Here is a 16375-nt window from a genome sequence, read left to right as displayed (position 1 = left end):
AATTGTTCGACTTTCAAGTTAGATTTCAAAGATTTGAGTAATTGTAAATAGCACTTGTTATATTATCACTTTAATTTTTTATATTCGAAATTGTCTAACAAGTCACGTAACATTTCACAGTTTTTACTTGTTAATGCCCAAATATAATATCATGTTTTATCTCTCAATATATGTATGTATACGGATTCTATGTATAATAGTTGTGTAGAAATTGAATATATATAACTACAAAAAATAGTAATATATATTATATATATCCGCGTGTTGATTTGAAAATCGTATTAATCTGTTCGCTCTTTGTTGAAAGACGCAAGAAGATGTACATACATACAAGTATGTATAAATAAAGAAAGCAGGCATGTCCCTTTTAGTGCGTATTTAACGCTGATATTCAATTTCACACAATAAAGCGCTTTATGGGATATCGGCTTACTTACACGAGCAGGCATGTCGCGCGCGTGCCAAAATGAAAAAAACCACAAAATAGCGTTGCGCGCTCTCTTTCTATACGGCCTTATACATATAATTGATTCCCCATCTTTTTTCGAAGCTCTTTTACGATCGAATAAAACAACTATATACTCGTCAATGCCAGTTTTTTTTTTTTTTTTTTTTTGGTTTTCATTTCAAACTCTTTTAATTTAAAGCGCATTTTTTTAAATCACGATTAATCACGATGTTCGATTATAACAATTGATAAAGTCAAAACAATATATAATATTTTTGACTTTTAATCACAAAGCAGATATCTTTGCACACATTTGTCGCCGTTTGCGAAAAGAATAATTAAATAATGAACACAATAGGTAGCGAGAAAAGAGATGAAAGACCTTCCCTTCTGTGATAACATCTCTTTATTTTTCGCACAGTTCAATGTAAAGCGAAAGAAGATCGCGGCGAACCGCGAGAGTCGTAAGGATTTGACGAGTGAAATGCGCGTGATAGTGCACGTATGGTCGTCATGGTCGTCATGGTCGTCATGGTCGCGAGGTATGGAAGCTTGTCGGGAAGCGACGGGAAAGTTTCTACATCTTTCTCCCTCTTCAACTTGGACTGTCTTGCAGCTCGGTTTTACGGTTCTGATATTTTTATCCGTCGACGGGTACGGTGCCGGTGACACCGTGAGCAGGTGCTAGGCCCAGTGTGGTAGTCTATTTGCGTTGTCTGCCCCAGCCGTTTGCATACCCGGTGAGCCCGTTCGCGCGCGCGAGCGAGCATAAACGTCGTTTTGTGTATTTGAGACACGTCGGTGGAGGACCTCCCGATGCGGGCTCATTACCGGCACGAGCCAAAGCGCATCATCGAGCTATCGCATCGACTCGACGTGAGCCGTGAGCCGTGAGCCGTGAGCCGTGAGCGAGACACGAGGTACCGACTAGCAAATTGTTTCTAACGACAGTGGACGCGGACGCGGACGCGGACGCGTTCACCAATGGGCTAACTAAGTAATAGTATCGTATCGTATCGTATCGTGTCCTCGATACGTCGACGTGTCGACGTGTCATCTCCCAATATCTCATAATCCCCTTTCCGAAGCGACAAATCGTACAATCGCTCTTATAATGAATTCATGCAATGTAATCCGGGTCGATCGATCGAAAGAACACACACACACAATAGGATAAGACCTCCGAGCATTCATTGACGTTTTACAGCTCTATAGAGAAAATGTATGAATAATATGTATCGCGCTTGATTTTTATTGTCTTTGCTCTTCCACAAAATTATCCCTAAAGTAAAGCGTTTCAAAACACAGACTCTGAACTCTTTGTCATATGTATGTACAATGTATAACTTGAATGTGAGGATAATGTAATATTTACAATCATTAAAATCAATCTCTGTCGCACGTGCAGTCCCAATCTTTTCGTTAAAAACTCGATCGAACGACACGCAATCGTGCTGTTTATCTCGCCAAAGAGCGATTTGAAAAATTCCAAAGAATGGGGAGCACTCGTGGCAATCGACAAATGTCTTGTAGATTTAATTGCTATTATCGTGTTTCAAGCGAGTTTAGTTACTACGTTAATGCGACGCTTCCTTCTTTGTAATTGAATACACGAGACCGCGATGGAAATTGCAAAAATTTTTTGCACGAGTTAAAAACATGTACATAATTTATTTATCCATCATGCATATGTCTGATTTAATACTACTCGTGTTATCGCGCCACTTTAAATTATTTTCATTTATAATTCAACTTTCTTATTATATTGTTACTATAATCATTACTATATTCGTAATGACACGTGGATTAGCAATATAATAACGACGAACGCAAAACCGGCTGGCGAATTAGATTGACAATGAGAATTAGAGATGCCATGCCATGCCGACACTCGTTCCTCTTCGAATCAGTCCTCTGGTCTTGCACATCTTTTTCTCGGTCGACATGCACTCGGTTTACATACATCTCCATCACATCATCAATTCGTTCTTGTCTCGGATCTCTGTGTGCGTCTCTTAATGTTTCTGTTATAACACCGGTTTGCGATGGTCGCGTGTCCAAGTCCGTACCGGTTGTCTACGTATTCCGTATGAAGCGGATCTGACGCTTTAATATTCATCTCTCGAAACTGGCGAGGCAATCTTGTCGATAAACGACCTAGATTTTTTTTTCGTGTGAAAAGATGATTTCCGGGCGCATAAAAGTAATCCTCGTATTTATTGTACGGCAATAATTTTCCTTATAAAATTTACAATTTGTCCTTTCAAATATGAAACACGCAAGATAATTCTCTGCAATCGCAAAAGTATAAATTCTAAAGTAATTGTATTTTTTCGAGCAATTTAATTTTATCACTTATTGTTCACTTACAGAAACAATATTACGTTACATGTTGGTGTCGTGCACGCTGTTAAAAAGCTGCACGCATGTCGGAGGGATGTTTGATTATCTGATCAGGTTGAACCGCGGGGGGCGACCACCGTCGTCTTTTCGGTTAAACGCGCGATCGCAACCCCTTAGAAAATAAATAACGCATAATCGTTGCTGTCATCTGGGGCCGCTGTCGATTCAGAAGACAGTCGCATCTGCTCGCGCGATTGAAAATTGATAGTGACGTGATCATTTTGTTCTCGGATATGTTTGTACGATCATTTTTTCAAGCGATAATTAAGATAGTCAATTGAATTTTCTCTCGATAAGAAACAAGAATCGATAAGTAACTAAAATTAATGATACATTTTCATATAAATTTGACATAAACTTGTAAACATCAAGTTTACAAACTTTAATATATTGTATGTACATCCAAGATGATTTTCTTAGGCTAAATATGAGAAAAAAGATAAACCAAGTAAGAACGGATCAATCTTTGAATTTATTTCTTTTACAACCGCGTCTTAATAAAGTTATATCTCGAGCCTTAAATGGCTAATCATTCGACACGAGCAGTCACTTTGCGTCTAAATCGTGTAGCCACAAGAAATTCGTGTAATTGTCGTTGACATTTCACAATTATTAAGCGTCGACTTGTTAATTATCAGTGCTCGTAAGCGATGCTCGTGAAGAAACAAAATTGGTTTTACGTTTGGCGTAAACGCAAACGTTTATCGAAGATTGCCGCGGTTGTCGTTGCGACCTTCTGTTCTTCCTGTGTTTTTGAAGTATTACAAGTAGTTATCCCAATCGTAGCTCCCGTGGATTTCGGATAATCGACGGACCATTTTGTATCCGGGTGATCGCTAGATGGAATTTCACCAGAGTCAAAGGGGCCATGTAGAATTCGTCCACGGAGATTCCTGCGGGGATATCGAGTGTCGAGATTGCAATAAATCAAATCCCGCGCTAGGTGAATCCATCTTGGGGAGCAAAGAAAGAGCGGAGAAAGAAGACCGGGACAAGAAAAGGCACGCTCTGTTGTGACGTTGGATGATAATTTGTCCGGGGGTTCCGGCAGTTTGCGAGATTTAGACACAAAGATCTTTCTACCTTTCACGCAATAATTTCTCTGTGGGCTTCGGGACAGGTTCTCTCCATAGTAACAGGTTCTTCTTCGGATAATAAGTTTTACATCTGTTGCTCTTCTAGCCCCCCCCCCCCTCCTCTCCCCTCTTTCACTCTTATTTTGTCAAATATGGACATTATTACTACCTGTTTTTTTTTTCTTTTTTATAGTAACTATTGGGGTAAGAAATGCTGTTTTTATCAGCTCATGTAACAAGAAAAAATTTAATAATATATATATTGACATATATATTGACTCTCTTGTTCAATGACTTTTATTTAAAAAAAATATATATATTCGCGCGCGCGCGCGCGCGTGTGTGTGTGTGTGTGTGTGTGTGTGTGTGTGTGTGTGTGTGTGTGTGTGTGTGTGTGTTTTAAATAAAGAACAGATGGAAATATCTAAAAAACTTATTCCATGTATAGTTCAATCTACAAATTCACGACACCTGGAAAGATGCATTCACGATAATAAATGATTCTTAATAGCGCGGCATTATATTTGCGGTTTCCTAGTGCAATTATCGAACGACACCAGGTGAATCTTTATGCCTTATAAAAATTCTCGCAGACTGTGCTTGCACACACTTATTCTGCACTTACCACGCGCGTGCAGAAATGCGGCTAGAAAAATGTCGCAGCTGCAAAACGGACTTTAAAAAAGAAGAATAAAAGGAAGTAAAAGAAAGAGAGGAAAAATGTAGCCGTTTAAGGCATCGTTATCATCATAAATAAAATGCAATTATAGCAATTAAATCTTGCGTTTTGAATTATTACGTTATGATTTAGAATTTGTTATCTGTCATTTAACTTATTTCATATTTGTCCATCTAACTTTTGGTTTATTAATGTTAATTGCCGTTATATGTATATGTAAAAGAAGGCATCTACTTGTTTCTTACGAGTTTTTTTACCGTTTGTTACGAGACGTACTATATATAAATATATACATATATATATATATATATATATATGAATATTATATGAAGAATATTTATTATATTTTTTAATAAAAAATTGTCCAAAACCTTTACTAGAAAAAAAAAAAGAATAAATTTCTCGGATTGAAAAATATCTCTTGACAACGACAACTGTCACCGTGCTACGAAATCGAATTGCCGAGAGAAGCTCTGTGTCGCGCTCGCTATCGTTTCGTTTTCATAGACCCAGTAATACTACCCCCATCGTTTCTTATCACAAGACTTCACGGATACCCGCGTGGCAGTAACTCGCGCGTAAAAAAAAATAAAGATAGATAGAGAGAGAGAGAGAGAGAGAGAGAGAGAGAGAGAGAGAGAGAGAGGGAGAGGGAGAGAGAGAGAGAGAGAGAGAGAGAGAGAGAGAGAGAGAGAGAGAGAGAGAGAGAGAGAGAGGAAAGCCATGCACTTGCCTTATCTGATTCCACGTTTCACGACAGATTAATGTGGGATCGAGCTGCGATCAAGCGAAGAAGTCACTATGCCTTTTATTGCTCGCGTGATGGATCACTAATATGGGATCCGCGCCACACGCACGGGGGACCAAACATTGTCCAAAGTCCTTTCGACGCGTACGACGCGACTCTCGATATCCTTTTCTCCTCACCGTCATCCCCACCCCCTCCCCCAAATCAAAAGAAATCATTTTGAAAGAAGTCTCGTTGCTTTATTGAACTCGCAGATTCCCAGGCGATTATATCTAGTACGAAGAGTTAGATCTAGACATCGGATGACGTATCCATTGTCCCGCTATCCTATATTGGAAAAATTTTTTCTTTCCTCTATACTCCTTCTCTATCTTTGCGCCGCTCTTCTTTATCGTAAGGACTTTTTTTTTTTTTTTTTTTTTTTTTCGTTCTTCTCTTTCTTGTCGCGAGAAGTCATGGCTTCGATTACGAAGCCCAAACTGAGACTCGAATTGAATAAAGATTTCAAGTTTGAGGTAGAAAAGAGAGATAGATAATCCTTTTCTTGGATAAGTGGCCAGCATACGACCGCATTTCGAAAACCGGCTGTAAAACAAAATGTTTTATTTACAAATTAAAATTCGCTGAAAGAGAAAAGGGGAATTGTTCCGGCGACTCTTTCTTTCACCCTAGATTCATCTTCGTCAACTCCATTTCACTTTTTTACACGTTGCGCATTTTTGTCGAGATTGCCGGCTCTTTTTCGCATTACCTCAATGGAACTGTAAGGTGCTACACGATTTCAGGAGCGACATGATTTCAGGACAAGTGCGATTAGCGAACGATCTGTTTTTTTTTTTTTTTTTTTTTTTACATCTTTATCTCTGCGCTCACATTCAAGTTAAAAGATGAAAAAAAGTCCTTGTATATATTTTTCCCTTTTTTTTTTTATTATTATTTACATACGTATATAATCAATGCACCGTCTATTTATGAAAACTACATTTATTTGTAATATTGTTCCGCAATTTTCCGCAAAAAAGATTTTTTTGTTTAATGTTCTTAAAAATACAGCGAAAGATTAATTGAAAAATTGAAATGCAAATGTATGTATACATATTACGCGTATTCGTATTTCAATTTTTACATACTTAATTTTTTGGCTATAATTTTAAGAACATTGAACAAGCAAGCTAAGAGATTAATAAGACTCTGTATGCGAAAATATAAATTCATAATTCGGCGGACTCTTAAGAGCCGGACGCGGATGTTGTTGCGTCAGCTTCATTAGAAAATTAAATTTTCTATAAAACTGATTTCTACGCGCAGGGTACTGACATTTCTTGGTCTTTATCAAAACGAAAAAAAAAAAAAAAAACTAAATAAATCTTAAATTCAAATTATCATCACATCATTCCAAATCAAATAAAGACTTTGTAATACGATTAAAGAGCGTATAATTTGAAAAAAGAATTCATGTTGATATCCACTTGTAATTATTTCTTGAATTAAATTATTATTAATTTTAAATCAATTCTTTGATTTCATGAATAGCAACAATTATCGAATTGTTTTTCGACCGGTATTACAATTTGCGACTGTTATTAAAGAACGCGCATGCACTGAAAGAGTGGAAACGAAAAAAAAGATGAGCGAAAGGAAGGTGGGACCAAGGCGCGATCATTACGAGCGTCAATGACACGCATAGGCATGCGCATATGTGCATGGGCATATGTACGTACATGGATGCGATCGAGATGTAAAAATCAGCGAGGTCAGCCACCGAGGATGGCCTTCGATAGATTGTTTATTATCGATAATCTGTACAATAAAATGTATCGCTATATATATAACTAGTCTTTGCAAATTTTTGCCTTGATAAATTATCTCATTAAAATGAGAAATATTATGAAAATATTGATGCTTCTTTTCTCCTTTTATTTTGGTAAATATTTTCTTTTATACAATCAAGCTCATCAAGAGACTTTCGCATGATTGACATATACATACGTCGTACAGTTACGTTAGCAAAGGGTCACGATTCTGAATAATCTTGAAAAGATCTTATTGTTAGTTGTCGCTCTCGTTGTTTATTAAAATATTATTAGCAAATGAAAATTCGGTCATTTATTTATCTTGTTTAGTAAAGGAATAAAGAAGATGTAGGGAAAAGCTGTAACTTTGACAACATGACAATTGAAAATCTTGTAGGCTTGTATATATAAATATAAAGATTAAATTTATTGTTTCCGTTTTATTTGCAAAATGTACATATACATGTACAAAATGATCTTCCTTAGTCGCGCACATTACATTCTATTGGAAAACAATAGATAAAAAATGGAAAATGGAATCTCTCGCAAAGTTTAAAGTTGAGATATAATATGTAAAGACAGCTCTCCCCCTTGTAGGTAATCCAGTTATATAAGATAACTTGTAGAAGCGTCATGATGACGATACGAGAGAAACATTGCTTTGCGACGCAATTTTGGAGCTAGGAAAAATATCCTTTTGTCGAGTGAATCGAAATGGCGTGGGCTTGCGCGTTTAAAAGGATTTTCATTGCAAACTGAAGGGTTCCGAACGGGCCGCTGCTTTTCACGGTCGTGAGTGCGGGCAGGTCACGGATCCATTGTTGCGAGAACTTAATGTCGTTACGTGGAGTCGCGATGTTATACGAGCGCATTATGACGATGCGCCGTTCGACAGGCAGCCTCGTGACCACAATACGTACGTTGCATCGATATTCATTGGGGATAGACATTCTACCCCTCCCCCCCCCCTCCCTCCCTCCCCTTCTCAAGCCTCCTGTCTCCTGCTTGAAGCAAAAGGCGCGTGCTCGTCCAGGTGATGCCAGACTGGCTGCCAGACCGCCGCGCCGCTGTTGTTCATCCGTTTTTCTATGTCGTCCGCTTCCTCTCCGTTCGTTTACTTCTTCACGCGCACGCCTACGAGAACATATGTTTATGAACAATGCAATTCTCCAACACACAAGAGCGTACTCTTGAAATGCCAACAAATCTCGGTTGATTGCAATCCGACAGCGCATCGCTATACTATAAATTCGTCATCCTCGCTTTCTTATTTCATCTCTTAGTTTATCTCAATTATTTTCAAACTTTGTATAATTTACAATTAGTTGTAACACATTACAAATCAATTTAGAAATTTTAAGAGAGCTAGACAGACATCGCTTTTTCTGCGATATCGATATTTTTTGTAAAATGTTAAATTTAAATAAAAAAAAGAAAAGAAATGGATGGAGAAGAATCTCTCCAATCACATGTGCGTCACAAAAGATTGCTGTTTCGTTATCCTTCTGTCGTTAAGGATAATCGAGAATTCACAGATACTTTGCTTTATCCGTAAATGTACGCTCGTTATCGAGGTGTTAGGGATCCCTGGCGGGGGGGAAGAAGGGAGGGAGGGAGGGGAGAGGTCGAACACCGATAGCTCTTTATCCCTCATCGTTAATCCCTTCTTAAGCCATGATAAAGACCGCCCTTACGGATCGAGCGATTAAGAGCAACGCGGCCCAATGGCGTTCGCGTTGCTCTTAATTGTTGGAAATTCCGAATTTCGTTATCGCGATGATGATTCTTCGATATCTATGTATATCAATCATTTAGTTTGTATATCCTATAGTGTTTGTAATTGTAAAATGTTTCTCAGATAAAATCTCACTAATTTACATACAAAGTGATGAGCAAAGTCACACGCCGCGAATTAAATGTAATAACGAAAATCACATTTCCGATATCGATTATATATGTATATGATGATGACGAGATCGAAGGGCCAAAAGTCACGAGTTGAAGTTGAAGAAACATTAACCCGACGAGAAATGCGCTGCAATCTGATCGATTAGCGAATGATAAAAATAGAGAGAGGGGGAGTTATGATACATATATACGTATAATCTCGCGAGGAAGCACGCAAGGCCAAAGAGATCGCGAACGAATCGGGCATTCTTCAGGAGGATGCATCTGCTCGCCTAGTAATCGCGAAAAATTCTGTGCGCGGAAAAAAGCCGGCAGCTGCAAACTGCCTCATCATGCGCGGCATACGCCGAACATTTATTAACTCGTGCGCACAATCGTGAGCTTTTATGACTTTTTTTTTTTTTTTTTTTTTTTTAATCTATACCTTTATGCTAAAGCGTTATATGCGTATACACAATTATTCTTTTTTACATATTGTATATCATAATTAAATACGCCAATATTATCGCATTTTTATACCTAATCATATAGGGAGACTAAATCATTATAAGCTTATAAAAGGAGAAATTACGTAAATTAGAAAATTTCCAAATAAGCGCATTTTAAATTTCATTAGTTATGTCGCATCCTTTTTTTTGCCGTATTTATTATCCTACGATAAATATGGATGCGCGACGCGCATAATTTGCGCAGTAATGCGCTCCAAACACATTACTGTCAAGTCATTGAATTTTTCATGACACGTACACTCTCTCATTATATTGCTTATCCATCGATATCCTTGAGATGTTATGCACTTTTCTTCTTTTCAAAATGATCGTGAAAACATTTGACATGTAACGAAGCCGTAAAGCCGATCTTATTTAACCTATCCGTTATTAAAGAAAGAACTAAAGAAAGAAGCTAAAACGACAATGCTTGTAGTTAAAGTGATTATTAATATTATTACAACAAATTGATATATGTAATATCTTTGCGTGCAAATTATTTTCCTTGTCAATCGATTGTCTTGAAATGGGCGCGTCGCGTCGGCACTTTTCGAGGAATTTTAATCGATTCGTGTTTTGCTGTGAAAAAAATGTAATTTCGAGACATTTTATTCGCGCAGACTCGCGGAGAGAGAGGAGTAGTTTGGAGAAAACGGATGTCAAATCAAAGTCCTTGATCGGGTAGATGATTTAAATTGAAATAATGTCGCGCGATGACAGTGATTTTAGTGAAAGAGAGAGACTTTCCCAAGCTTACATTTAAGTCAAGTACTTACCGCACGTCGAACCCTCTTTATAGTGTGTGAAACAGCGCGGTCGCTACAATAACGCGTCGTTTGATCCCTCGAAAACCACGGCGCATTCAAGTAGTCCTTTCGAGGGCGCTTTGGAACGATCGCTCGCTCGATCGTTCGATCGTTCGATCGTTCGATCGTTCGATCGTTCGATCGTTCGCATTTGTATTTAGAGAAATTGGAAAATTTCTTCCGATCTGTAAAATTTAAGATTTTCTTCTCGCTTGCGCGCCGAAAAGTTAAAATAAATATGCAAATCTGTATAAGAAAGTACACTTTTTATAACATTTACTACATATTTTCTTACTCATCATTTTTCAAATAATGTAGATGTATTAAATATTGGAGAAGAATAAATTTGACTTTTCCCTTTGACTCACCCTTTTGACTTTCACTGCTATGGTACCAAATTTGTACGTTAGCGAATCCCCCACTGCTTCGCAGCCGCGATCCCTACTAGTTTGGACAAATTCGATGTTATCTTGAAAAATCGCCTTGTACACATGAAGAAGCAAATAAAGCACAAGAGATTCGATCTCTCACCCGGCGCGGCGTCTTGATCAAAAACCTCGGCTGTTACGATTTTCTGAATAGACTGGAGTTTCAAACATTGTCGATTCACTGCACACTTGTGGCATTTACACCGTGGATTTTACACTCGAATGCTTGACATATCGAATTTCGGAAAATCTCTGACCTCCAGTAAAAAGAAGCTAGTTGACATGCGACAGGTATTTGCTACATCGACTGTCGATCGACAGTTTAGCCCGAATATTTAATTTCATTCAAATTCAAATCAAGAATAGAACGCATTTAGAATTAAGAAGATTACAGTTACTAGTACACATTGAAATTCAGATTATTCGAATTTCGTATTTGCGAAATCTACCATTTCACTCCTCCCTCCTCTGAAAAAAAAAAAAAAGCAGACAAATTTCTTGTACTAATATCTACTTGTCGGAAATATGGATGCGTTTGCGTCGTGTCTGAAAATTTATGCGTTTATTACAATTACAATATATTTTTTACAATCTTTTCCGTTTAATGTTTCCAACTGACATTTTAAAAACATGCCGACGACGCGTGTTGGTTATATACGGGCTATTTGAGGGCTGGCGAAAGCTGGCCAGAGCATTCTTAAGGGTGTTTCTCCACTATGCTCGTTGCACAATGTAACACTATCCCCTTTTGTAACAGCGCAATCTTGAAGTGTCTTTAATGCGAAACCGAGTACATGCTTATCGCCTTGTATTATTTTTTCATGAATATTCTTATTGTATATGAGCATCTAAGAGGCCGGAACTTTAAGATGGTATTTCACTTTTGTTCGCGTGTACGGCTAACGCTTATCAATGTAATATTAAAAATTTACAGACCCACATTTCTCTCTAATTTAACTAACGATAAAACTATATGTTTGCAAGATAGTTATCAGATAGTTAGCAGTGTTTTCAAACTAGCCAATTTATTTTCGTCAAATTATTTGTAGCTCTCGAAATGTTTTGGACGTCATCTCACGCAGTCGCTCGTTAGTATTCTTTGTTCCCCGTTTGCATAAACGTTAGGCGCATTAGGCGCATTTATAAGCGCATGTCATAGGGAATATGGTCAGGACAGCTCACACGTGTGATAGGACTCTATTTCCAACGCTGACAATTTTCATTTTTATCGCAATTTTTCATCTAATCAAATTAACTTTTTATATCACAAAAACTGTTTCACAAATATATTATAATATATTCCCTATTCGACGTTTAATTATAAATATGATATAAATCAAATATTAATTCATACGTGTGTATATTTACGTATTAAAATTTACGAATATAATTATATCTTTATAATTTCATAGATTTCAAAAATATGAATCTTGCAAGTCGAAACTGTTTGGCTAATTATTGTCACGATTATTTTCTCGTGAGGCTTTTCAGCAAAGTGACGGTGAATTCGCTGAATTTCGTTATAATCGTACGTTTTGTAGTAATGTAAGGGATGTATTTCGTACTCACAATAAGTCTCTGAAGTGTCTTTACGCGTACAGTAGCGCGCCATTCAATGGTCGGTGCTCACAAATACGCAGCGGGGTGTCGGGGCACTCTTGAGATTCGCTACTTTGATATGAATGTCGGTGATCGGGAGAAAAATTAATGTCTACTAGCCCTACGAGCTCGAACGAGTCCCTGCAGCCAATACTTTACCTTATGGGTCGAGACTTAATATGTTTATTGCTGTGAGAATGTCGGCCTCTCGGATAGGTACCAGATTTTTATCTACAATCGCACCTTTTAACTCGGTCTTGTAATATTCCAACGAGGAATCGAATCCAAATCTTTCTCTTTTCTCTTTTAGTATTGCAATTTTTTATATCGCTTATTTGTTACGCTACATTTTACTCGATACTTGTGCGTGATCTGCAATCCACGCATTATACAATATTTATAAAAATTGGATGATTACTTTAATATATAAATGCTTTTTATATATAATTCGAGCAAAAGCGAGTCTGAGTAAAAATCAATTGTGTCGACAATGAATTTACTGTATAGTTATTAGGGAAATTAATTAAATTACTGACAACGAGTGACTTTTTTTCGTAAAAATATCATGTAATTTTTATACATATACATATATATATATATATATATATATATATATATATATATATATATATATATAATACGCATACATACAATACAATATTAATACAGATTGTATTTAAATGAATAATGAAATGCGTATTATCTTGCTTTATAAAATGTTTACATATTTTTGATTAATTATCTTATAATAACGTTTAAACGTTTCAATTTACATTGATTGATATATCAAAATCGCCATCGGCATTTGTTATTATTTTTCAAATACGAATCACTTTTTTTGTAGACTCCATCCAGCATTTTCTGTTTGTACCTTGTATGGTTGTTATTTTATCGCAAAGAAACTTTGTAAAACATTTATGAATTTAAACTTGTAAAAATAGCAACCCTGTAAAAGATAGAAATTTAATACGTTATTGTATTATTTATGAGTAGATACGTTTATGTAAAACTGTAATAAATTGTAATATATACATATTTAATATTATATTTTTTAATATTACATTTCAAATATTTTAATAATTGAATAACGAATGCACCATTTCAATAATAACACGTTACTAATATTACTATAATTTATTTAAAAAAAAATTTTTCTTTTTCTTTTTAATTGTATCGATAAAAACGATCTTTGTACAAGCGCCTGTTTTGTAGGGATTGACAAGACTAAAATTCTCCAGTGCTATCGCTATAGTCACCAGTTATTTTTATGTCTCTCTAGAGTTAGTCTACGATTAAAAATACAGTTTAGTTTTCTTTGAATAAAAAACGGTTACAAGTGTATTGCGAATAAAGAACATTGAAATATACTCGCAGATATCTTTATTTATGTAAAAGAATCGTCGTTCCTATCTAATTGTAAAACGCAACCGACACCCTCACAGTTTTGTGCAAGCTAACGTCATCTATTAACAGAAAGAAGAACTAAAATTTAATTCTCGAAAAGATATTACGCGCCGAAAGATATAAATAATAATACATGCAATAATACACGGTAATTATACGCTTTTCTCTTTTCCACTTTTTTATTATTTATTTATTTTTCTGAAGGGTATTTCTATATACAAAAGAGTTGAATGATTTATTCTAAAAAATATAAAAGTATAAAAGTTTGTTAATTGAATTTGTTTAATTTAGGTTAAGAGAATATGTCTTTTAATTTAAATAAAATGCAAAGTGCAAATGAAATATTTCAAGGGCAAACAATTACATCATCAGCTACCAAGAAACGTAAGATGAGTGTTATTGTTGAGGAAATATGTATTGATATACCGATAGTCGACAATAAAGAATTCAGGTGAATTATCTTTTCAGCAGCTATCATTATATATATATATATATATATATATATATATAATCTTCTCTATTATGTTATATTATATACTTAGTAATACAAACTTGTTAAATTTAATACATCATATCTGACATTTATTCTTACACGCGACTTATTTTAGAATGGATTTGATTACGCGCATCGAAGCTGTTACGTTGGAAATAATAAAGCAGATATCTATTGGACAGCCGCCGTGTATATCGTATTGCAGGGAACGAAACGTTACTACAGATTCCAGTTTACAGAAAGAAAACTTTTGCGCTGAATATTCAACTAATCTTCGACCAAATACAGCGTCCAACGATTCTTTGTTTGACTATGCCAATGAGCATCAAGACACGAGGGAAGAAAATCATTTTCAAAATTCGAAAAAAAGCATCAATTTTGCGGTAAAAAGTAGTAGAAATAAATTTACTCTAATGGTGATGATAATGTCCGAGGCTCATCGTTTATTGCTAACAAACACAACTAAGACGAAACGATCATTTTATTACGATTTAAAAAATGAAATACCTAAAAAGTTAATGCCTCATCAAAGATGTATCGATTGTGCGGTGAATAGTGTCGCTAATTTATTAGAATGCGCCCCGTGGGATTTGAGTAAGTTTTTAAAATTGCGTACCTATATATTTACTGTTTAATTGTAGAAAATTATATATATATATATATATATATATATATATATATATATATATATATAAAGATTTATTAAATATAATTATATATTTCATTATTTATATATATTTGTATTATATATGTATATTTCCATTATTTATATTTGTTAAATACATAATTATGAAAAGTATAGTAAATTGTTTATGTAGACAATTTAATAAAACATACACAAGAGACGAAAAGAGAGATCGATGTAACAAAGAATCTCTTTCCAGGATTGTTACCAACGGCTAAAGGATTGGTGGCAGGAAATATGACCATCACGCTACGCGATAATCGAATTATCGATTGTGCGATATTAGGAGGCGCGCAGATACCACAGATTATTTTCAATGTAACTTCAATTCGTGTAAAGGCCAACTTTGTTTTGGTTATTGAAAAAGACGCGATTTTTCAAAAATTGCTTGAAGAAAACTGCCATTGTATTTTAAAATGTATTTTGGTGACAGGAAAGGGCTATCCAGATATAAATACCAGAATGTTGGTTAATATTCTATCTGAAAAGATAGGTCTGCCAGTTTATATAATAGTAGACGCGGATCCTTTTGGTGTAGACATTATGTTACTTTATCGGTAATTTAACTAAAAATCTTTCTCATTATTGCTTTTTATCGAAATTTTTCTCGGAGAATTATATTCTTTATTTGTTTTAAAAATATAGGATGTAGCGTGCAGCATGTTTGTTTTAAAACGCATATCATAAGGTTTACAATTTCTCAATCACCTATTAGCAATTCTTATTTATAAGACATTCTGTATCTCCATTTCTTGCAATATTATATTAATTTTTTTATAGGTTCGGCTCGTCGACACTTTCTAGACAAAACGATCGATTGGCTTGTCCTAACGCACGCTGGCTTGGAATTCATCCCTCGGAATCAATTATTTTAGGAATGAAGACAATTTCGCTCACAAAGACCGATTGCGTGAAGTTGAGATCCATTGAAAGCCGGACTTGTATAAACGATGTTATATCGAAAGAGCTAAGGATATTGCGAAAGGGCAAGGCAAATATAGAGGCATTGTACTCTCCCTTTACAAAAAACTTTCTTACCGCAAAGTATTTACCTTGCAAAATAGATGGTAAAAAATTTATTTAAAATAATAATAATAATAGATAATATTGAAAGTATATTATCTATTATATTTAAAATAATCTCTCACTCTTTATCGATTGTTTTGTAAGCTCGATACAAAAATGTCTAGTTGTTTCTAATTAATTCTATAAAGTTGTTTTATATCATTATGTTTTCTTATAAAAAAATAAGAAAAAAAATTGTGAGAGCTTTTACAGTGAAATAAAAATATATATGTGTGTTATCTCTTTCAACGTTATATTCTCGCTTTAGATGTTGATTAATGCCAAACACACACACACACAGAGAAACTTTTCTGAAACAAGCCTATATATTACACTCTATTTTTTCTTGTAA

At 35.3% G+C, this 16375-nt stretch overlaps 1 protein-coding gene across 1 annotated transcript; it reads left to right on the top strand.

The window, feature by feature from the left end:
* The first annotated feature begins 1345 nt into the window (after positions 1-1345).
* Mei-w68 (meiotic W68) lies at positions 1346-16042 on the top strand. Its single transcript, XM_072901689.1, has 5 exons — positions 1346-1368; positions 14072-14231; positions 14389-14867; positions 15158-15515; positions 15739-16042. Exons 2-5 carry the CDS (start codon positions 14083-14085, stop codon positions 16040-16042), a joined length of 1290 nt encoding a protein of 429 aa, XP_072757790.1. The 5' UTR covers positions 1346-1368; positions 14072-14082.
* The last annotated feature ends 333 nt before the right edge of the window (positions 16043-16375 follow it).

This window comes from Anoplolepis gracilipes, chromosome 11 (genome assembly GCF_047496725.1).
Source record: "Anoplolepis gracilipes chromosome 11, ASM4749672v1, whole genome shotgun sequence".
NCBI classification, from domain to species: Eukaryota; Metazoa; Arthropoda; class Insecta; order Hymenoptera; family Formicidae; genus Anoplolepis; species Anoplolepis gracilipes.
This window is presented reverse-complemented; position numbering and strand designations above follow the sequence as displayed.

Coding starts and splice junctions, on each gene's coding strand:
- Mei-w68 (XM_072901689.1), top strand. CDS start 14,083: ATGTCTTTTAATTTAAATAAAATGCAAAGTGCAAATGAAATATTTCAA. Junction 14,232..14,388: donor GTCGACAATAAAGAATTCAG/GTGAATTATCTT, acceptor GACTTATTTTAG/AATGGATTTGATTACGCGCA. Junction 14,868..15,157: donor ATGCGCCCCGTGGGATTTGA/GTAAGTTTTTAA, acceptor ATCTCTTTCCAG/GATTGTTACCAACGGCTAAA.